Source organism: Pieris brassicae, chromosome 9, assembly GCF_905147105.1.
Source record: "Pieris brassicae chromosome 9, ilPieBrab1.1, whole genome shotgun sequence".
NCBI lineage: Eukaryota > Metazoa > Arthropoda > Insecta > Lepidoptera > Pieridae > Pieris > Pieris brassicae.
The window spans coordinates 14782247-14805004 of NC_059673.1; the positions used below are offsets into that span (position 1 = coordinate 14782247).

The window sequence follows — 22758 nt, forward strand, 5'->3', positions numbered from 1 at the left end:
TGATTATATATTAAAAAATGTTCCACAATATTAAAGAACATATAGTAACATGTGTCTAATTATTGTAGTTACTCACTCAGTCACTACAATTACTTTTTAACATTTTAAAATTTTACAGAAAATTCGAACAAAATCAGACCAAGTTATTTATACCTTTGTATGACCTAAATGTGAAATATTTTTAAAAATTACCCGTTGATGTCATTTATTCTGTCATTTATTTTCAATCAATTTCCGTACCCAAAGGGATACATAATTTATTATAAATACATTATAATTAAGGTATGTCCTGCATTTATTGTACGTTTTGGCCACACAGTTTAAACGGGCCGCTAGTATGTAATATGTTATTATTTGATATCAAGCATGAGTCAAGGTCTTATCAAATGTGAACTTTACACTAATAACACGTGATTGTCATGTAGGTGGAATATCTAAACATACGTAAGTATATGACGCTAGAGACTTACGACGTATGTAAAAACATATTGAATCTAATAAGTAGGTAATTGGGGTGCTATCGGTCCAACGGCTTGAAACTGTGGAAAAATCCAAATTGATATACGATACTTATCACCATCATCAATGGTTATACAGCCTTGTGGGCTTTAGCAATCCATCCAGTGCTTCCCGCTTCCAATTTCGAATCCCTATTGTTTCGAGATCCTTCACAACTCTATCCCACTAACGCAGCCTCGGTCTACCAGGTTTTCTCTTGCCACCGGGTTGTGAGTTCCTTAAGGACCTTGGGGTTCTGTTCGCCATTCGGTGCACATGTCCCAGCCACATGTGCCTGTTGCACTTTATGAATTGGACGATGTTGACGTCGTCTAGGATGTTATAAAGTTCTTCATTGTAGCGAATACGCCAAACACCGTCGTCGCAAACAGTACCAAAGATTCTTTGAAGAGTCTTCCGCTCGAAAATAAGAAGAGAAGTCTCGTCTTTCTTGCTAAGGGGCCAGGTTTCAGAACCATAAGTGAGCACTGGTCGCAGAAGAGTTTTGTACGATACGATACTTATAAAGAAGATAAATTTGATTTAACGGTTTTCGTTACTATGACTAACTTAGCGATTAAAAAGAGTGGCGGAAAGTTTATTGCCAGATCTTCTTGGCCGCTCTTTGCCCTTGACTTGCGAACTGGTAGTAAATGTAAATTTAGAATCAATTTATCTTTCTGTTGACATTCATAAATGTACTTGTTTGATGAATAGAGTTATTTTGAGTTTGTTTTTGATACCTGATTTTCTTATGACTTATGTATGTACCTTAAAAATGTACATCATACGACTCAACATTAATAAGTACACTTTCTCGTACAATCCTCATACATATATTGATATAAACTAGTTTTTGTAAATAGTATAAAATTATATTTTAGTAAAGTTACTACAGAATTACAAAATTGACAGTAGGTTTACTCCGGGCTTGCAGTTGTCAAAGTGCGATCATAATAATAATAAATCTGCACAATCAGCCATATAAAAATAGGTATGCAAATATCATATCAATAATCATAGTATCATAATTATAAGATAAGCGTTTAGTATTTCTGTCCCGACTTAAAAATAATTAGGTATCATTTGAAAATACCAGCTGTGCAGCTGACCTGCTAGTTTTCTCACGATTTTGCTTTTCCGTATGAGTATAATTCTGAACATAGTACAAATATCCAAAGGTGCATGGCAAAATTTTAAACGGACCTACTAATGGTTTTTTCGCATGCCTAACCGAGAGCCACATAAAATAAAAGAGCCTACTTATAGTTAACATAAGACAACAATGTTGTTTTGAGTTAAATATTAGATATTTTCTTTGCATTCAGCCAAGATAAACCAACCAAAAATGTATTCGCGAATACAATAGAATGAACGCTACTTACTTAGAGCTTTATATATTCGGTAGGTTGATACATTTAAAAAAACGTTATTCACCTATCGGGTACCAAATCTTCAGTATGCGAATAAGTCAAGATAACTTAAAACTAATTTGTACATATATTTATTTACTTATCACCGTAATTTGTATGTGTTTTGGAATAGATCGATTGTAACTGATATTGTAGAGAATGTATTATATATTATATGTTGTGGTATACTTTAATAAATAAATTATATGATAGTTACGGGTTGATAATTACATAATACAAGTGGTATTGAAGCACGACTATTTTTCAACCTTTATTGAATAAAATTTATTTCATATTAGTAAACAACTAAATCAGTTTAAAATAGATAACAACTGAGAACGTGTCAAATGCACTGTTTTGAGTGACAATAACAAAATATATGTATTTAAGCAGGTGCATAAAATATATGTGTTAGTCTTAGTACTAATTTCTTAGAAGTTCTTCAAAATGTTGGGTTTTTTATTGAGTTTAGCTGTCTTGCACCAAGTAAGATTTTTGTGTTTATTCATTTTAAGCGAGGTCTAAAGACATATCTACTGTATCATCTTTATCGATTTCAGATAAAGGGCATCTAAATTATATTTAAGCTTATTTATAGAAATCATAAAAAATAATCCAAATATTTTGATAATTAAGTTTAACAACAAGCTAACGTTTGTAGAAACTCACTAGATACTTGATATTTTGTTACGTATAGTTTTATCATTTATCATTCATTTACTGATACTACGAAGTAAAAGGTCAACGTATCTGAAATCCAAAAACACAAAGCGGATGTGGCCACAGATATGTTAAATTATAATATGCCATAAACCGTAGAAGTTTCGCCCTAAAAAGTATGAACAGTGAAACCTGAATGACCTTTAACTTGAATGTAATATTTTTAACATTTCGTAATTTATCATAGATTTTCAGAGATCTTTTAATATATGAAATTATTCATATAGAATTCTAAAGAATTTACTTTCCATCGTACGGCCATCTTCTTTTTCAAGCTTCCACCAAAATATATAATGGTCCTTGAAAACTTATTTCAAAATTTCAGGTACAATGCAGACCGGCTGACCAGGCGGTAAGCGCTGGATCAGATAAGTTACATTTGTTTGTTGCAAATACCACATCATCGAGTGATTATCACTTGGGACCGATTATATCGGAAATTGAAAACATTGAAGACGAAATCAATGCAGACATGCAGTCATTGATGCCCTTCTTAAATTTTATGGTAAGTCATAAAATGTAGATACATTATCTAGGTTGGCTTATTACATGTGTAACTAGCTTACAAAACTCGTGTCTTTTACCATTTACAAGAGGTATTATAGAACATTTTAGTAACTTAGAGTAATAACTAACTGTTTTTAATGTAGAGGGAGGGTAAAACTTGCCGAGTTCCTTACCCGTTCTTCTCAGAACATGGCATCCTGATAGTTTTGCGTTAGGAAAAAATATGATTTTACGATGCGCGCGCACACCGTCCCAAAAAAAACGGACACCCTGAAGTTAGATATAGACAACATTTTAGTTTTTTTGAAGTTATACTTCTTTTGGCGCGTTTGAAGAATCATCATGAGAGTACATTATTACACATAAAACAGACACCCTGAAGTTAGCTATAGTCCATATTTTAGTTTTTTCTTAGTCTTTTAATATATTTATACCTTCCTACATTTAAGTTGTTTTGTAAAGCATCAAACTTAAGTCCAGTGAAAAGTTATTTTTTTCCGATTTGACGGTTTTGTATGTTACGTTTTTAAGGTAGGTCGAATAAGTTAAAAGGTTCTGAAGAAATAATCCATTCTTTGCTCTTGTTTTAAATTGAATTTTGGCCGGAAGCTAATAATAGGATTCACTTTACAAAGAAGGGTAAAACCTTTAAAGACTACTTTTTTGAAATATGATTTTTTAAGTATTTGCCTGACATTTGAGTACAATTATCTATTATATAGATATAACACTCTATTATATAGTAGCACAAACAGCAGGTAGCATATATATTTAATGTACTAAAATTTATGAAACTATAAACTGAGTGATTTTGGTGATACATAAACTTATTGATGTCAAATTACTTATTTTAAAGAATTGACGCAATTGAAGCATTAACAACAAATATACAAATTTTATAAATAACAACTTAAGACAAACAGCTTAATATTGTACGTACTTAGAACTTAATACCACGTGTATATTGTACCTTGAAACTAAGTTAAATATTTGTTCAACTACTCTTGTATTGCTCCTCTTGCCACAGAGTGCATCTGCCAAGTGGCTTGTAAACCCTTACTTAGCACAAATACGACGCTCTCGGCCTATGTTTACTTTATGACTAACAGCGGCCTGCCCGGCTTCGCTTATCTTGAAAATAAATATAGCCTATGTTAGGATAATGTAGCATTCTAACGATGAGGATTTTTTTAAAACAACCCATTGGTTTTTGAGTTATTCAATTAAATTTATATCGTATGTAAAGAATTTTAAATAATAATATTACTATAGGCAAAGGTTACGTTAGATTCGCCAATTCTTCGTAAACGTTAATGTGATAATTTTCTAGAGTTGAAAATTACTTTTTATACAATCTATATTCTTCAGGTATTCCATTAAAGTGATACACACATGACAACTTTTCTATTACGTTAGAAACTGTTCGTTTATCTTTTCTAGATGAGAAGGATACTTTAACTTATAAAATTTATATATATGACGTTTAAGGCATGTAAAATACTATAGAGAGTTAACCTAAGATTACGACTTGCTGGCCCTGGAACTGAGCTGGAATTACATTTTAATAAAGTAATCTATAATAGGATAATCATGGCTTGGGCCATTTTAATTTTATTATCACAATCTTAAAAAGGTATATAAGTATAAATTATTAATAATAAAACTGCCCCGTTATGTGCACTGGTTGGCATTGCATCAGTTCCACTAGGAGAGATTTATTGGCTGCTAATATGATTCAGTAAAAAATACGATTAAATCGTGTTTAATAATTACGATAATTGAACGTTAAATAAGGCCAAGTTAAGATATGTTGTTTCTTTTATTTGTGAGCAGAATAAATGATTAATAATCTGTTAATTAGATCTTTTGTATAAGAAAAAATTACAGGGGTGGTAATTAATTCACACGTAACATATATGAATTATTCTATAGATCCAAATTTTTAATACTTATGCAGAATAATGTACCTGTTTTTTGGCGCGTAAAGTGAATGAGTAATATAATGATGAAGAGAGTAAATTTTTACGATGCGACATACCTTCACGAAAAACCGTGAAGTTACCTATAGTCAACATTTTAGTTTTTTCTAATGTTAGCGTCGGTTTTTCTACAAAAATAGAAAAAAAAAATTGAAAAGATTTTTGTTATGTTAGGCCAAAGAATTTTTTCTTCGGGATTCAAATTTTATATCTACTAATAATAAAGAGCCTTGCAGAGAGCAGCATGTTTAAATTTATAAATCGCAGTTCTAATATCTAACAATTTATTTTAGTTCGACACGGACGGCGTCAGTGATGACAAAGATAGTAGTTGTGATGATCAAATGATTCTACAACTAGTGCCAGACCACAGTCCAACGATTTTGAACCCGGAATTATCACAAGATAATCCTCTAGATGTTCCAGAAGAAAGTTTACTTGAAAACAATCCTGAAGCTGCCGAAAACCATGATGCGGAAGAATCCGAAAACCCTTCGGCTAAAGTGACACCAGAGATAGTCAGTTCAAATGATGAAGAACCAGAATCGGCAGTTGAAAAATTAAATCCAGCAGAAAGTGGTGCAGTCGCACCAGTTGTAGAACAACTGTAATGAATTATAATAAATAATAATATTATCTATTTAAATTGTAATAAACATAATTTTTCACAATTTCACAATGATTCACTTTGATATTGTTATATCTATCTTTTGTCTGCACTTTGGTAATATATTATAATTTATTGATATTCGGGTCATTCGTTGTTCAATAATGTTGCATCTTTATAGAACTTGCTTCTATGTGTAATAGAACTGAATTATCAAGAGCCATAGTTATGTCATACAACAAGAAAAAAATAAATGTACGATGCGTTTTAAACTTTAAAAAAATAAATGTACATATTACATTGCAATAACTATTTTTTTCCTAATCTTATTGCATTTCAATAATCGTCCATGAAATTATCAAATGAAATATTTGATGAAACTAATTGAATCCTTAGGCTTATCTACATTTTTATAATTTGTAAAACATATTATATACACTTACATTATATTCATATTTTATAAATGTTTGTGTAAAGAAATGAAAAGAAAATCTCTGAAAAAATCTTGAATAAAAGTCAAATATTAAATTATTTATATAATTAAAAGATTTAGGAATACTGTAATTTAACTCACTGTAGTGATTATGTGGTTGGTTTTTAATAAATTGTTGAATTCTAGAATTCGGAAATTATGCTAAATATAATGATTATTAATATTCAAGAGTAGTTTTGTCGGCTGAAAGTGGTTTTAACAACTGCGTTTTGTGGCAATCTGCGGTTACGCGGGCTAAAATGCGATTTATTTATTAATGAACTATATAGCTCTGTTATGAATAATTTATAGCAATGAACTACATAAGGCTGCGAAAACACGAAAATATTTGCATTTTAATATTAGGCAGCACAATGGATACTAGGATTTGTTTATTGTTCAGTGTTTTGATTATTGCGAATGTGAGTATATCTTTATACCAGATTTTAATACAGTAATTTAGATTTGAATTGGTGCATTGTGCCTGCAGATTGCAATTTTTGCTTACTGTAATATATATTGTTGAATTTTCTGGCATCATCAAGCACGTAAACTGGGCACAATTTTTTCACCTGTATCGAATTCACGACCATACAAACACAACAGTGAAGATATTTGTCGAACATTTTTTAACTTTTTAATACGAAAATGTTATTTGATAGATTATTTTTTAAACTATTTTTACAATGAATTAGTATTATTGTACAAACATATAAGTATTATACAGAGTTAGTAAACTATATATTTCTGTTTTAGAAATTATATAATTTATAAAGGATGTTACAGGTAAATGCATTCGTGAAGCGAGATGTGGTCGCTGAGACTGAAGAGGCGGAGGAAGCGTCAAACGCCGAAACCTCGTACGGCATTATTGAGAGGGTCAAATACTGCTACGGTGAAACTCTATCAAATACTGTCAATATTGTCAAAAAGGAGCATTTGCAGCCTTTACTTAGCTTCTTCGAACACTCGTGGAACAAGATTCGACGATATGAGGTAAGGTTGGCATGGAGTGGCTTGCCGAAGGTTCTCTTTTCTTTGTTGGTTACAAGGTGTCTCAAAAGAAAGTTTATATTTAGTTGAGCGATTATAAAAAATTAAGTCGTGTATCAAAAAAGTGTTTATTCATTATTGAACTACACATTTTGGGAATTTATGTCTTAAATACTATTATAATACCGTCCAAATGTAGACCCGCGCGTTCGCGGCACTCATTAAATCTAACAATAAAATTACTTATGACGGCTCGGCAGCTGGACTACCATTTCCTGACGGATATTTCTTTTCTTTCAATTGTGCCAGAGAAGTCGGCTTATTGGCGTAGACTTTAGATTTAAGACAACCTCATAAGAAAAAACCCATAGGAGTTAAATCAGGACTGCGTGAAGGCTAATTTATGTCCCTGGAGATCAATTTGCCTGAAAAAATTTCACGAGCTCGTGGCTTATTGGACGTGTGTGACGTTGCTCCTGCTGGAACCATGTTCTTTGGTTTTTTGGGAAAGTTTTGAAGTTCAGGCACCAAGAAGTCGTCTGACATTTTCACATAACGCTCTGAATTGATTGTAAATTTGTTTGATTTGAGATATCAATCTCAAAGAATCATCTTTTGAGACACCTGTTATTAAGACTTATAAGAGCGGTGTCTTTGTCCCACCAGCGGCTTCGCCTACCTGAGGTTTCTTGCCTTCCATCTAGCAACTGACAGTCAGCAGTCTATGTTGACTGGTTCTAACTAACTACTGGACAAACAATATGAGCAGGGCTATTACATTACAACTATATATCATTTAGGTCAGTCTTACCAAGCAGGATGTTAGATTTTTGCTAATAGGATAGAATTATAATTGAAAATTTATACAAAAAAATATAGGTCTAAAAGCCGTTCGTCATGAATTAAATCCGTAATGCTGGCAGAATTAGATTTATACGATGTATGAGGAAAGCGCGAACTCTTAGATATTAAAGAGTTTTAAGTAAAAACGCAGGTTAATTTAATGTCAGCTATTACGGCTATGTTCACGTGGAAATATATTTCAAGAGATAAAAACAGAGGAAAGTCTTTTATTTTAGGTCAGAGCAATGCCCGACGCAATAATGCAGTTTTTTTCTCATATGTATTTATATGTATTTTACCAATATACAAACATATTTATTTAAATTTTTGTCTGAGCTTTATTGTGAATTAAATAAAAATAAAGCACTGTAATTTAAGTGTTTGAAAAACGTAACATTTGAGATCATTACAAATACGCAAAGGACTAAACAAATCCTTACTTTCAAATCAATAACAATTTGATAAACTCTATGATAATATTCTTAAATTTAATAATATTTTTTATTACAGTCCGAAGGTCCAAAATATGAGCGTTACAGCAAAGACAAGACCCCAATCACTTGGGACATCTTCCAGCATGACATAAAGGAATTTAGAAATTGTGTTCGCCAAACCTTGACCGAAATAGTCGACGACGTTACAGAGACCAAGCTGCAACCACTGTTCCACAACGTTGAAGAGCAATTGGGAAAACTTACTAGAGTGGTAATGTTATAGAATTAAAACTCTTGCACTTACCACTTTTTAATGATATCCCATAAGGAAATCACCCAGGATTTCAGGACAGAAGCAAACGAGTAAGCACATTGAAAAAAGTCAAAAAATCCTAATCGCCGCCCATGGACATCTGCAACGGCGGGAGGCATGCGGGTGTGTTGCCGACCCTGATGCCGTTCTATGGATAGAAAATTCTGCTGCCACAAAGGTGGTGGTTCTACAATTTCGTATCTGTAAGGCTACCTTGGTCATTTTGTTACCATCGCAGGTACTTCTAACATGCATCTTCATAAAAATATGTTAGTGTTGAATAAAATCAGTGTTGGCCTAGTGGTTTCAGCGTGTGACAGCGTAGGTTCGATCCCCGGCGGTACACCAATGGACTTTCTGTGTGCGCGTTGTGCACCTTTTACACTCGATCTTACGATGAAGTAACAGTATCAGGCATACTTAGACAGTCGAGTTTCAGGCACAGACAGGCTGTCTATTAGCTACTTAAAAAAATAATTGATCTCGAAACAGATATTGCTTCAATATTTTTGTTTAATAGGTTTGGATGTTTGCGACTCCTTTATCCTCAACAATAACTGGTATTATTGCAATAATAGCAAATGCTTAACTTATTTTACTTATCTATTTTTTATTTTCTAGGTTGATGTACTGACTACAACTAGAGAAAGAAAACCACAGGATCAAGAGTGATATATTATACATAAATCAATGGTTTCACTTGAACTCATGTTATATGTAAATACAAAGTAGAAATGTTGACTTTGTGTTATAAGTAGTGATTGTCTAATAAAATTTTCTTTGCACTTCTGAATCTGAATTCATTCTCTTATCTCTACAAACTTCAATCATGACCTCAGATCTGTTTTCTTTATAGTTTTTTGTGACTGAAATATATTGTGATTTTTTTCGTCTTATACGTGGCAGTTCGTAATAATCATCTATATAGTAAGTATTAATGGCATATATTAATAGTAAATGTGTTATTATATCACTACAAATAATATAAGAATTAACAATAATGATATGACTAACATAATGTTTTAACTTCTATGTAAAATTCATTCTAAAACAAATTTAAAACATTAGATTGTTTAGATAGATTCTTGAAAATAAATTATTAATACATTAATTTGGTGCGTAGTTTGTGCGAATTCACGGTTTTACGAATCAGTGTTATGAGACGCGGGCCTATTTATAATCATATAACAATAATTGTTGGAAAAATACGTTTAAGGCACACTTTACAATGTTGATAGATTAACTTATCCAACAAAGATTAGACCTAATTGAACGCTTCAATCAGTTAGTTTAAGAAAAGAAATCTTCATCCACGCCAATATGGTTTAGTTTTTTCTTGTTTTTTATAAATTTAATTTTAATTAATCTTATATTTGATATTCAAAAACGAAATATTTGTATTAAGAACAATTGTTATAAATGTTAGTTTTCGGGAAATAGCTAAAAGTGCTAATATAAACGGTTTGGTTTGGTAAAAGTTATTGTTTTTAATTTTTAGCATTATTTGTAGGCCCACTTAATCATTAGATGTATGTATGGCTCATAATATAAATAACATTAAAAAAATTATGAATATGTAATAATTTTCTGAATAACAAAAATATTATTAACAGAGCTTAACATTTTACAAAGGGAATAAGGTTTGTCGCCTTGCGCAAAAAGCTATTTTAATGTCTTCTATTATTTATAAAACGATTTCATAATTTAAAGACATTAATCTCGTCCTCAATGGAAATTTCGATTTTAAAACCAAACCGGAAATTAAAACCGTGAAAAATCTGTTATCCGGAAACTGAATTCGCTCGTGATTTAGTACTGAATAGAAAAACCAATTGATATCTTTAAATTTTTGGTAACAGATAATTATTACTGATTATTATATTATTGATAATTAATAAAATAATAAGGGTTGACTTGATTTACTTTAAAAAAAACATTGAGAACAACCACTGTGAGAAGAGAAAAAGAAAATGTATTAAATTAAATAAGGTAAGGCAAGAAGTGTAACAATACATTTTACGACAAAACTAAACAGGAAAAAAAACAAACGAAACTAAAAAAAGGATACATGAAAAATAAAAAGTAAAAAGTGCACATGAATCACAATAATTTAAGATCAGTCTCACGTCAGTTAGTAGTTAGTACGAAAGTTAGAGATACGATGTGGACAGGTAATGTCTATACAGAAGAAATTTAAGAAATTAATTCCATATAATTGCTTATTGCAATAGTTATTATATAGTTTTGATAAATAAGGGAGTTTTGTGATGGATGTATAAAATTGTGATAAAGATACGTACTACATATGTTAGTTATTTCAACATGCATTTGCGTGTTATTCCCACGAGAATGCAAGTGCGTGCTCCTATTTCACAATGCCTACTGCTGATAGAGGACCTTTGACAATCTGAGACAAATATTTGTTTTTAATTTATTTTATTATTATTTACCTACTTCAGATGTCATGTGGAACATGGTGTAATGGTTGCAGCTCCTTACAAACGTTGTGTAATACAAAAAAACTTGGCGGAGAGTTTATTGCCAGTTCTTCTCTTCCGTTCTACGCTCTTGATTTGAGATTTGTAAAATTAGAAGCATTTAATGTATATTTCTTTTTTATTGACGTTCATACATTGTGTTACCTATATGAATAAATGATTATTGACTATATACAGGAGTTATTGCAGGTTTTTAACTGTCAATAACAACAAGAAACTATTTGTAATACAAAAATATTAATAAATATCTTTTTTTCAATACTCTTACACTTGAAAACTCATGTTTTTTAAATATCTGTGTGCTCTTTTTTGGCAAAAGCCTCCTCAAAATAATTTTTTGATTAACTATTCTGTTTCTCTTGTCTTGTGCCGCCCGCCTATTTTTACATAAGTTTATTTATTTTTAGAGAAACGTTAAAATCCCCCACGAAAGCGCTCTTTGAAACAACTTCAAAAAACCCTCAGGAGTTATTTTTTATGAACATGTAGCGGTCTTGTGGCTTCAGCGTACAACTCTCATCCCTGAGGTCGTAGGTTCGATGCCTGGCTGTGCACCAATTTATTTATTTTCTATTTGCACCTTTAACATTGGCTCGAACGGTAAGCGATAACTTCATGAGATCAAGGAAGACAAGAGAGACCAACGAAACCGGCTTGCCATAGACCCAAAAAGTCAACGGGGTGCATTAGTCACAGAAGGCTCATTACCTACTTGCCTTTAACCTTGAGAAATGATTATGAAGCAAATACAGAAATCTGTCACCCCGACCTAAAAAAATTGGAACCTGACTGACATGTCAAACTTTTTCAGCTAAGCAACAACACATAATCTTTTGTTCTACTTGGAACATATATTAAGAATTGAGATACTTTACATCTGAGTCGTAATTGGTGATAAATGGTATCAAATTGATGCGCTTTATGTGTGGGTTCAATAACCTTTTAATAGCTGTATTGTAAGAGTGACGTCGTAACTTCCGATAAAATTTATTCAACAATGACCTTTATATGTACGGCTATAAGTTATAGATAACCATCGGCAAATGGCTAACTTAAAAAGTCAATATTATATTAAAATATTTCTATATTCAGTCTGATCCCCGTATGTCCCAATAAGGTCTTTCGGTTCTATATATCCGTTTTTTATAGGCTTATACAACTAGTACCGTGTTTGTTGGATACGTGGAAGAAAAAAGATTTACAGTAAAGATTAAATGTCTTAACAGCCCCGTCTCCATGATGCTCTGATTCTCATTAAAGATTAGATTTCATTAAACTTGAGAATATTCTCGATGTTTATCGCTTAATTCTCGTTGATTTATTCCTTACCAAAAACACTTTCAAATATTCACACAAATTTATGATTTATTTATATTATAGCAGGTCCTAAACAGCTCGAGGTTTTTTTTAAATAGGTATAATAGACCAAAAAAATTAATTGCCATATCATTGTTTCTATGTCTTTACTGCTTTTGATTTAGGTCAAAGAATCTAATATAATCTTCAATCTTAATCTTATTTACCCTTTGAACTTTTCTACAAACATTAGAGAAGAAATTTTCACGGATAAAAATTACCCCAAGACATGTTTTTCCTTTTACAAACATTCCGATAGAAGTTTAATTAAAAGGTGAGGGCTCTCCTAGATCTTAGATAAGGGTTTCTCTGTCTTAAGACGAATAAATACTGGCCAAGGTAATTTCCACTCGGCATTTGCTCTCGAAATCATTGGTGTTGAAACTTTCTTGAAAACAGCCTCTGGGCATTCTGTTTCGTGTACCCACTACTTATATTGGTGAAGCAAGAATGAAAATACAATGATCGTTGAAATTTTCATGTACAATAAATATATACAGCCCGCGTGGCTTGGTTGTTTAGAGGTTCTGGGTATATTTTACACATTCAAATTTATAACAACAATGAATAGTCTGTGATGATAGAAATACTATTTGTACAAACAAAATACCCTACGAAATAAATAATACGTATACAGTGGTAGTCGTTGAATCTTTAAAAGTAGTAAAATATATCATTACTTCCAGCTAAAACGTGATGCTTTTATTTATATATATATATATATATATATAGTTTACACTTAGCATAAAGTGTTATAGTATCAATGAATATAAAATGATTGGTAGGTAGATCGGTAGAACTTAAAAAAACAAAAACACAAAATCTAATTATAATAAAAAAATATACACTACTGTATTTGTCACTACGTAGCAACCTAAGATTGTAATTTAGATAAAATTATATAATACCCACAGCACATTTTATAGCGAATGCGGTTTTAACAATTCAATCACAGAACAAAGGCTACACTAGAATTGCTCGTGATCAAAGGTGCAATTTTCGTTTTAGTCAATGTGACTTTGAGGTACAATAAATATTGTTTTAACTCACATCCGCTGTTTGCTTAATTTTGATGCGATTAATCCGTGTCAATTTCAAGTGAAAATAAATTGTTCCGGTTTGACATATAAAGATTATTGGAAGAGCACGACATATAACTTGCGTTTTTCATTGCTGAAGGTCGTGTTGGTTGGCAGACTGAATTTGCTTAGGTTTTCGACAATTAGCTGTCAAGGTCTTCGGCAAGCTTCAATGGCTCTTTAAAGTCTATAATGTAATGTTATAATTCTCGTGATCGTGTTTAGTTTATATTAAATAAAACGAAGTCCTATTTCTAGAAAAAAAATGATTATAGTATTAGTACTATTGATTATCTTTGCCCAGCGATTGAAGTGAGCTACAATCGTTAATAAATCACATTTATCAAGTACTTAATTAATGATGAACAAACGAAGAAGCAACGAACGTGCTAATACATAAGTAATATTATATATTTATCATAAATAATAAAATTAGCTGTCTATCGTTGTGTATTGTTTGATTAAAACATTATGGTTAATAACCCCTAGATACATGTTTTTATCTTACTAAAATATTAGGCATTTAAATGGAGGAAATACGTCAAACACGATAATGTAGATGATAATAAATTATATTTTTACATTAAGTTGGTAGATGTAATTTCTAACAGTAAAAATTTTACATTATTGATATTGTTATAAGTAAAATATTAAATCTACCTGGGAGCGAACCTGGGAGCCTCTGTGTGAACCCGAAGAGGTTTTAGTGGGTATTGCTCACCCAGTTCTTTGAGTAACAGAGTGAATGTGATATATGGATACATACCCACATACTCTCTGTGGGGATGCGTAAAAGCCATTTCCACGTCGAATATATAAGTGCAAATTAATGATGGGGCAACTTGCACATAAAATTTGATTCAAACAGATTTATCTTAAATACATTGAAGACAAAACCAGCGATAAGCAGAATAGGCATTTATCGCAAAAAATCTTAAACTAGTGCAAGAAATTACAAAAAGTTAGTATTTCCGCATTACGCCTAAAAACGATTTAACCTGTTTTTTAAGCGACTTGTAAGAGTTGGTTAATATTTTACTTGAATTATCTATTAAGGCTTACAAATACGTGAGAAAAAGTCAAATGTGTGTATGTTTGTCCCCAAACTAAAAGTGACACATGTTTCACCTTAAGTTAATGAAAAATAGCATATAAATACCTGTTTTAAATCAAGTCAAATCATGATAGTTAAATTGAATCATGATAGGAAACTATATAAATTTCATGGAAATTAATGTTTTATGTATTTTGAATTCTCAAAAATACTTTTTTTAGAATACCAATATAAAACATTTAGTTTATAGTCTTGTTATACCTATACTGCGCATAACAGCGAGGTTCTGGGTTAGATGCCATTGATAAAATATTTTTTTCCGGTCTCATAAACTGCTTATTATTAGTTATGTCTCATTAAATTTTTCGATACACATAAAAATGTGGGTCCATATAATAAAATATGTATTTCCCCTTAATGCATATATTCCTGAGTTATAAATAACTTTTGATTTTTATAAATATTCATTCTCATTGTTAGGCACTATTTAGAGCGCAATAACAAATATACAGTGTTATTTGTCGAACTAAATGATTCCGTCCAAAGATTAGTGATGATTACATCCTATGTAATTATTTTCTTAGAAATGACCTCTTGATAAGCATAAATACCCGCTTTGATAAAGGAAGTATCTAACGCGCCGTGGTCAGTGAATGATCTTTAGTTGACAAGTAAACTCGTGAGCAAAATGAACAAGTCAATTGTCATCGTTTTGGCGGTTTGCCTTATCAGTGTAAGTCTATAATTATTATTTATTTTACAGCATATTTGTTATTCTTCAAACTCTTCTTGACATCTTATTATTCCTATAGGCAAAATATGATTAAACCTAATTTTTTTTAAACTATATAAACTGTAATTTTAATGTATATAAATTTATCTTATAAGCTGTTTATGTTAGAAATTAAATGTTAAATTTAAAACATATATTAATTTTCAATTACGTGTAAACTATGCCATGCTTATGCCATGAAAAATTTATTGTGAATTAATTATGTAATGTTAATGTATATACCCATTTGCACTCGAACCCCGTAGTTAACCAATGGACAACTTTCGCTCACACTTGTTGTGCGGAAAAACGTCGTATATAACTCGACTTGTCTTAACTTCTTAACTTAAACAGAGATGGCAAATTAAATTTTCCTTTTTAGAAAAATAATGAATGAAATAGATGCTGAATCTAATGTAAACTCATAAAGTCACTGGATTTTTCAATCCTGGCAAAAACCAATTAGGTAGAATCAATATGCCTAAGGAAATAAATAAAGCAATTGCTTCATCTGTAATTTCGTACGCAGCGGGAAACCAATATTTGTGCCTACGCTATAACTTATAATATAATTAGCAAAATATTTCCTTTGTTTCGTCTTTATATCTTATGCATATGTATTTAGGTATATTTAACAATATTGAAATATTAGTGTTGTTTTATTGTATGCATTTGTTTTCTGTAAATTTTCAGTAAATTTGTTTCACACTTAGAACTAAGAGTGTGTTTTGAGTTCCAGTCGAAACGTTTTTGCTCAACTACGTTTATCTACGCTACGTTGGTACTAATCGTCATAAAAATACAACAGTTATAAAGTAATCTAGCGGTCATTTACCAATCACAAACAAATACATAATGTAATACTTAGGTAATACTGAAAATGTTTAGAAAATGAAAAACTTAATATAGAAAGTTGCCAATACTCTTATTGTTTTTCGAAGTAATCTCCGTTCCTCTCTACACATCGTCGCATTCTATAGAATCACTGAGAAAAGCAGTGGGCCCATTCTCAGTTAGGGGTCTCTTCTATAGCATTTTCGTACGCTTTCACCGCATCCTCAGAGCTCGTAAAACGAATACCTCGAATTTTATCTTTAGTTCTTGCAAATAAATGAAAGTCGCAGGGCGCCAGGTCAGGACTGTATGGCATATCTCGGCACCTGCCATAGTCAAATATTCAACAGTCCGTTTTGCGGAGTGCGCTGAAGCATTGCCGTGGTGAAGGAGGATGCTGCTGCGAGGGCGCTGCTGTCGAATTTTTTCCAAGACAACAAGCAAACAGCGATTGTCATACCAGTCTGCAGTAACTGTCCTTCCAGCACAACTGTCGCGAAATGACCTTTTCGACCAAAGAATGTGGCAATTATCTTTTTTCCTTAACTTCTTCCTTTCTTTACCTTAAATGGCCCATCCTTGAAAGGAAACACCCACTGAGCTAATTGTCTTTTGGTTTCGGGATCGTAGCCATTTATCCAGCTTTCATTACCTGTGACGAAGACAAATACAGCATTTGAGTCACCGCCGTTGAACTTATCTAACTTTTGACGACACCAGTCGTCGGTTAAACTATGGGGAATCCATCTTGTACAAAGCTTCCTGACGTCATGTTCAAAAAATGACTCATACCAATGCCTAGGCTTGCCTATATCTGTTGAGCTGATAGGTCACTCTCTTATCTTACTTTATCATGCGTCGCACAGCACTGATGAAATCTTCAGTAGTCGCTATTAAAGGAGGTCCCTCACGCGGATCATCATTGAGATTGCTACGTCCACGCTTTAAGTCGTTAAACCAATTGTAAATCGTGGCACGAGATGGGGGCTCCATAAGAAATGCTAATCGCAGCCTATCATAGCTTTGTTGTTGAGTAACCCCACAACGAAAGTCATAATAAATCATTAATCGTTTTAGATTTGCCGCCAAGTCACAAATACAAAATACAAATGAATGCAATAAACTACATTAGTTTACCAAAGAGTTTTACATTGAAATTCAAAAAAAAATTTCATTAGTCATGTTTCTAACTGGCCAGTTCTAAACATTTTCAGTGTTAGCCACGTACTTTCTTGTGGTGATGATAGATGTTTGAAAAACTTTTAAAAACTATTACAGGTCCACGCTTTTGTGAAACGTGATACAGAAAATGCAAATCAATTAGACACCCTATCAAAACAAGTCCAAGATTTCGCTGCAAGCGTAAATAAACAATTGGGAAGCGCTTTTGACCCTGACAACATTAAGAAAAACTTTAACGATGCGATTGATAGCATTAAGAAAGCTGTGAGTATAGAACTATTTATTACCCGACACACAAAGTCAAAGTCAGAAATAATTTATTCATATAGGTAACTGTACACTTATGAATGTCAAAAAAATAAAAATACATTAAATGCTTCTAATTTTACATTGACTGTCAGTTCCTAAATCAAGGGCGTAGAACGGAAGAGAAGAACTGGCAATAAACTCTCCGCCACTGTGTTTTTTGTTTTACACAACGTTTGTAAGGAGCTGTAACCATTGATACATATATACATATGTTCGAGTTATAAATGTTTTTTTCAGACTGTAGTCCATAGTACTTTATAGGGACTACGGACGTAGAAGTATTTTTTATTGAGTACCCTAGCCTAACTTTTTTGTTGCTACTTACAAACATATGAAACATTTTGCTATGCTACCCTATAGAAACTGTTTGCTTTTCTGATTTTGAAGGAATATATAAACTATACTCAAATTAGTCCAGCCGTATTTGAGTTTCGAGCGACATTTTTTGCGATTCATTTTTATTTATATACACATAGATATATTATAAATACCAAAGGTAAAATATTTTTGTTATAACTGGCTTATTCAATTTGATTCCCAGCGAAACACTAGTTTCAAGTCGATAAGCGTATAGTAAACTTACACTCACTTCATCAACAGATAAGTCCTTAACATTCTAAATATGTATATGTTTCAAGGTTTTCAACAAGTAGCTAAATACTAGTGTTAAGGGTACATCGTTCATCGTCGCGTTGTGCAATCATATGATTGCGAATACCATAGTATGCATGGTGGTTAGTAATGATATCATTTATATTTTATTTTCAGGTTGATAACATTGGAGCAAAAGAACCAGCCAAGGAATCATAATAATTACATACTATCCATATTTTAAATAGTATGATTAATAATCAAATTTGAAATGTAAAAAAATCTGTTATATAAAAAGAGATTAAATAAATATCATTGGTTTTAAACGTTACTGTCCTATATTACTAAATAAATGTATAGTCCTAATAAATATAATTCACTCATTTCAATACCTTATACAATAGTAGACTTTTTACTTAGTGGGACGATTTTTTCTACATGTTGAACGACCGTGGACGCAAAGCGATATTAAGAAATTTTAAACCTCATTTTGATATAACATGTTAAATAAAAATGCAAGGATGCAAGATGAATCGAAAAATAATTCTAATACCTATAAACGTGGTCGATAAAAAGAGCGCTGATAATCGAAATGCAAAAGTTGCGTTGTCTGCTTCTTTTGTTTTTGAACCGACCTAAGTAAACAATAGGAGTCAGGAATTAATTATCAGTACCTAATGTGTAGTTACAATTTATAAGACCATATGAATAATATTATTGGTCCACTAGTGAATTAGGGGTTAGATATATTTATGTATGTTTTTGCTGTCAAACCCTAGATACTACTCCAATAATGTCGAAGGGGTTAGAACTCACGATCTTTGCTACAGCCTAGCTTAGGCAGTCGGCAGCCACATTCTTGTGCTAATAATACTTATCAATATTATCTAGTGTCGACATACAAATACGTATCATCATTAGATACATTATAAATATTATTATATAAATATAATGTATGATTGTTTCTTTAAAAAACTATCTTTCTATACTTATTTATTTTTATACAATTTTGAGGGAATAGATCCAATTCAAGGAAATGTGTTTTAATGAACGTAAATCATGTTTATAAAAACACCTTTCTCTCTTTTGTCGGGAAGTCATGTCTGAGCGTCGTGGTTAGCAAGGAAGCATTTGGAGTGAACCATCTGTATTCATAGGTTTTTGTACAGCGCCTGTCTTATGACGGTCGCAGTGCACGGTATTCTTAGCATTTGCCTCCAGCACCACATTTCAAAGGCATAAATCCTTTGCCTTTCTCGAGCCAGGATATTCCACGTTTCTGCTCTATACAGGAACAAAGGGAATACTAGAGCCCGTATCTTATTTTTGTTTTAGTACCACATTCTCTTTTCTTTCAGATGTTGCGTAAGCGTGTCATGGCGTCTATAGCCTCCTTAGTTTTATAAAAACATAGTAACAGCTATAATATTTAACTCAAGAGGTAAACTTAAAAATAATGCTATCGCCTTCACGTTGACGGCCTTTAAGGTAATCTGGTTGAATTAAAGTAACAATAAACAAATATAAAACTAAAAGTCACCCACGTTATGAAATTCTTTTGTTTTTATTTATTTATTAGCAGACACGACAGATTTCGTTCTTTCAAAAAGATTTGGAATGTGGCAGTTTTTTAATCCTACCTATTTTATAGTCAGCGCAAAAAAATCTCCTGAACAGAACCGTTACCCTGATGATAGGGCGATGTGAGGTTCAGCTCGGGTGACGTATCGAAAGTATCATCGTTTTACGAACTTTGGCCACCCTTCAGTGACCCACTTGCAGTGCAGATTGACTCTTTGACGTTAGGAACACATCTACATTGCTTAGACAACGTTGCGTTTACCAACACATTTCGCGATATTAACGTAATATTTGTTACTATTTAAAGTGACTTAATTATAAACATAAAAAAAGCAGTCTATATAGAGGCTTCAGCGTGCGTCTCTCATCCTTGACGTTAGTTTCTTTCTCGGCAACACTCACTCATACGGTGAAGGAAAACATCAAGGCATGAATTCTGTTCGGTGGCGGTTTTTGTATGGAGATGTTTTTAAATAAAACTTTTTGTTTGAAGCTGGGTAACAACTGACTTTGACAGTTCAAAATATGAGTTTCTAACTAAACTAAAAAAAATTGGCTTATCTAAGGTTTAAATTTAAATGACACTTATGTTTTTAAACATTATAGGAAACGAGAATGTTAAAACACAATAATTTATAAGTGTGGCAAAAAATACAGGGCTCAATATTAGGTTCTAGTGTGATGATTGTTAACATTTTGTTTACGCTTCTTATTAGTTACTAAAATATAATATATATGTAACTTAATTTGCATTAGGTTACATAACTCATTGCTTAAATTTAAAAAAAAATGTAGTGTGTACACTTACGTAATTAGTGAAACTTCTTTATGACCTTATTTTTCGAAAAAAAAAACGTGTGAAACAGTGACAGCGGTATTATTGTGTGTGCAGTTTTGTTGAGTTACCCAGTAAACTCCGAGTGAATCCCAACAGGAAGTGTATTTAGTGCCTTATAAAGGTACTGTGAACTACATATATTGGAGATTCTTTCGACACATCCCGAATTACTGAGTAAACTAGAAAAATCTATGCGACACATTCTATGAATCATTTTTAAAATACCCTCATATTCCTTTGTCCACATAAATAGAAACATTCAAACACGACAGTCAACGTCATTGTTAAATCTGACTTTTGGCAACTGACATCTGACAGCTGCACTATTGCCATACCTAGTAGACCTATTGGCTGGATACAAGGATTTTGGACCAAATTATTATAACATAATCTTTGATTATTCCTACATTAGGATTTGAGTAGAAATCATAATAATGGATTGCCGTAGGTGTTTAAAAAATGCACCTGATACGGAAGGCATCAAATGTACCTCCTGCCTAGCATGGTTGCATTTCTATTGTGCTGAATTGACGGAATTAGACTTTAAGAAAATTTTACCTATGAACAGAATAAAATGGAAGTGTTCTGCATGTAAGACTAAAAGGAAAGCTGCGCCCTCGGCGACCACCTCACCTACATTTCCCACGGGTTCGCCCTTGAATGTGGATACGGAGGCTCTGACTAAATATATGGACTCAAAATTTGCAAACTTAAGTCAACAGTGGCGTGATGATCTTAACTCTGCTATCTTGGAGGTTTCGCGATCATTCAGGAACGATATACGCGCCCTAGAAAATCGCATGAGCACATGGGAAGAAAGGGTAGCTCAAGTAGAATCAGCGGCTGTCATGAGCTCCTCTACCCTACCATCCAACTACATAGAAGAAAATGTGTCTACGTCACGAGCTTGAAACCTTGCGTAACAGGCTCGACCACTTCGATGAAGCCTCTAGAAATTGCAACGTTGAGATTCAAAATGTGCCCGAAAGTAAAGGCGAAAATCTTATGCAGCTCTCTTTTGCACTCAGCAACATTTTAAACGTCGAATTAAAAGACTCTGACATAAAAACTGTACACCGCGTTGCGCCTGGTGTACCTGCAGGTCGCCCAAAAATATTATACTGCAGTTGACAACTCGCAGAAAACGTGATGATTTTATCGCGGCCGCGCGTGTGCGTGGCACTCTATCAGTTGATCAATTGCTTGGTGGATCTGCGGCAGTGTCTGGCGTTACAAACAATAATCGATTCTACGTCAATGAGCACCTTACCCTGAAAAATAAAATACTTTTCAGTAAGGTCAGGCAACTCGCTAAGGAAAAAGGGTACAAGTATGTATGGGTAAAAAACCTTTGTATGTTTGTCAGAAAAACTGATGAAGCTAAAGCCATCCAAGTGCGATCCAATGATGATCTAGCCAAATTAGTATGACTATATTCCCGTTTGTATTTACATATTTTTTATATTGTATTCAAATTTTCTATATTTTTTGTTAGAATCTTGATCTTTAAATATTCTTTAACTGCGGTGTGGAGTGCGAAACTGGATTTTTCTATAATTTTCACCTTGTTTCCTATCTTTCATATTTTTGACTATGGATAATGGCTCAAAATACCTTATCTATTTACTATCAAAACTGTGGAGGCATCAAGAGTAAAATAGATAAACTCAAAAATAGTATTCTTCTTAGCAACTTTGATGTTATTGTTCTGGTTGAGACTTGGTTGGTGGATTCTGTCTTTGATGGAGAGTTGCATTCGGGTGGTTATGATGTATTTCGACGGGACAGAAACCTCCAATTCTCTCGTAAAAAAGGTGGCGGTGGAGTTTTAGTTATGGTGAAAAGAGGAATTAAATCTATCAGATTGACTGAGTTTGAAACCCCGG

The 22758-nt window shown here is 32.5% G+C and overlaps 3 protein-coding genes across 3 annotated transcripts in view; 2 read left to right on the forward strand and 1 right to left on the reverse strand.

Annotated features, from left to right (window-relative positions):
- Nucleotides 1–22758, reverse strand: part of LOC123714562 (suppressor of lurcher protein 1) — a 217813-nt gene that overhangs the window by 88022 nt on the left and 107033 nt on the right. The window lies entirely within an intron of this gene.
- On the forward strand, nucleotides 2263–5812 carry LOC123714565. Its single transcript, XM_045668878.1, has 3 exons — nucleotides 2263–2396; nucleotides 2956–3135; nucleotides 5410–5812. The coding sequence occupies exons 1-3, from the start codon at nucleotides 2358–2360 to the stop codon at nucleotides 5725–5727; spliced, it is 537 nt and encodes a 178-aa protein (XP_045524834.1). The 5' UTR covers nucleotides 2263–2357; the 3' UTR covers nucleotides 5728–5812.
- LOC123714563 lies at nucleotides 6247–9565 on the forward strand. The gene is made up of 5 exons (XM_045668876.1): nucleotides 6247–6312; nucleotides 6386–6617; nucleotides 6982–7191; nucleotides 8542–8736; nucleotides 9400–9565. The coding sequence occupies exons 2-5, from the start codon at nucleotides 6510–6512 to the stop codon at nucleotides 9448–9450; spliced, it is 564 nt and encodes a 187-aa protein (XP_045524832.1). The 5' UTR covers nucleotides 6247–6312; nucleotides 6386–6509; the 3' UTR covers nucleotides 9451–9565.

Bases quoted from the DNA above. Each gene is read 5' to 3' on its own strand.
- LOC123714565 (XM_045668878.1), top strand. From the start codon at position 2,358: ATGTTGGGTTTTTTATTGAGTTTAGCTGTCTTGCACCAA. The intron at 2,397-2,955 runs GTAAGATTTTTG...TCAAAATTTCAG, and splicing joins GTTTAGCTGTCTTGCACCAA to GTACAATGCAGACCGGCTGA. The intron at 3,136-5,409 runs GTAAGTCATAAA...AATTTATTTTAG, and splicing joins TGCCCTTCTTAAATTTTATG to TTCGACACGGACGGCGTCAG.
- LOC123714563 (XM_045668876.1), top strand. From the start codon at position 6,510: ATGAACTACATAAGGCTGCGAAAACACGAAAATATTTGCATTTTAATA. The intron at 6,618-6,981 runs GTGAGTATATCT...AGGATGTTACAG, and splicing joins GTGTTTTGATTATTGCGAAT to GTAAATGCATTCGTGAAGCG. The intron at 7,192-8,541 runs GTAAGGTTGGCA...TTTTTATTACAG, and splicing joins ACAAGATTCGACGATATGAG to TCCGAAGGTCCAAAATATGA.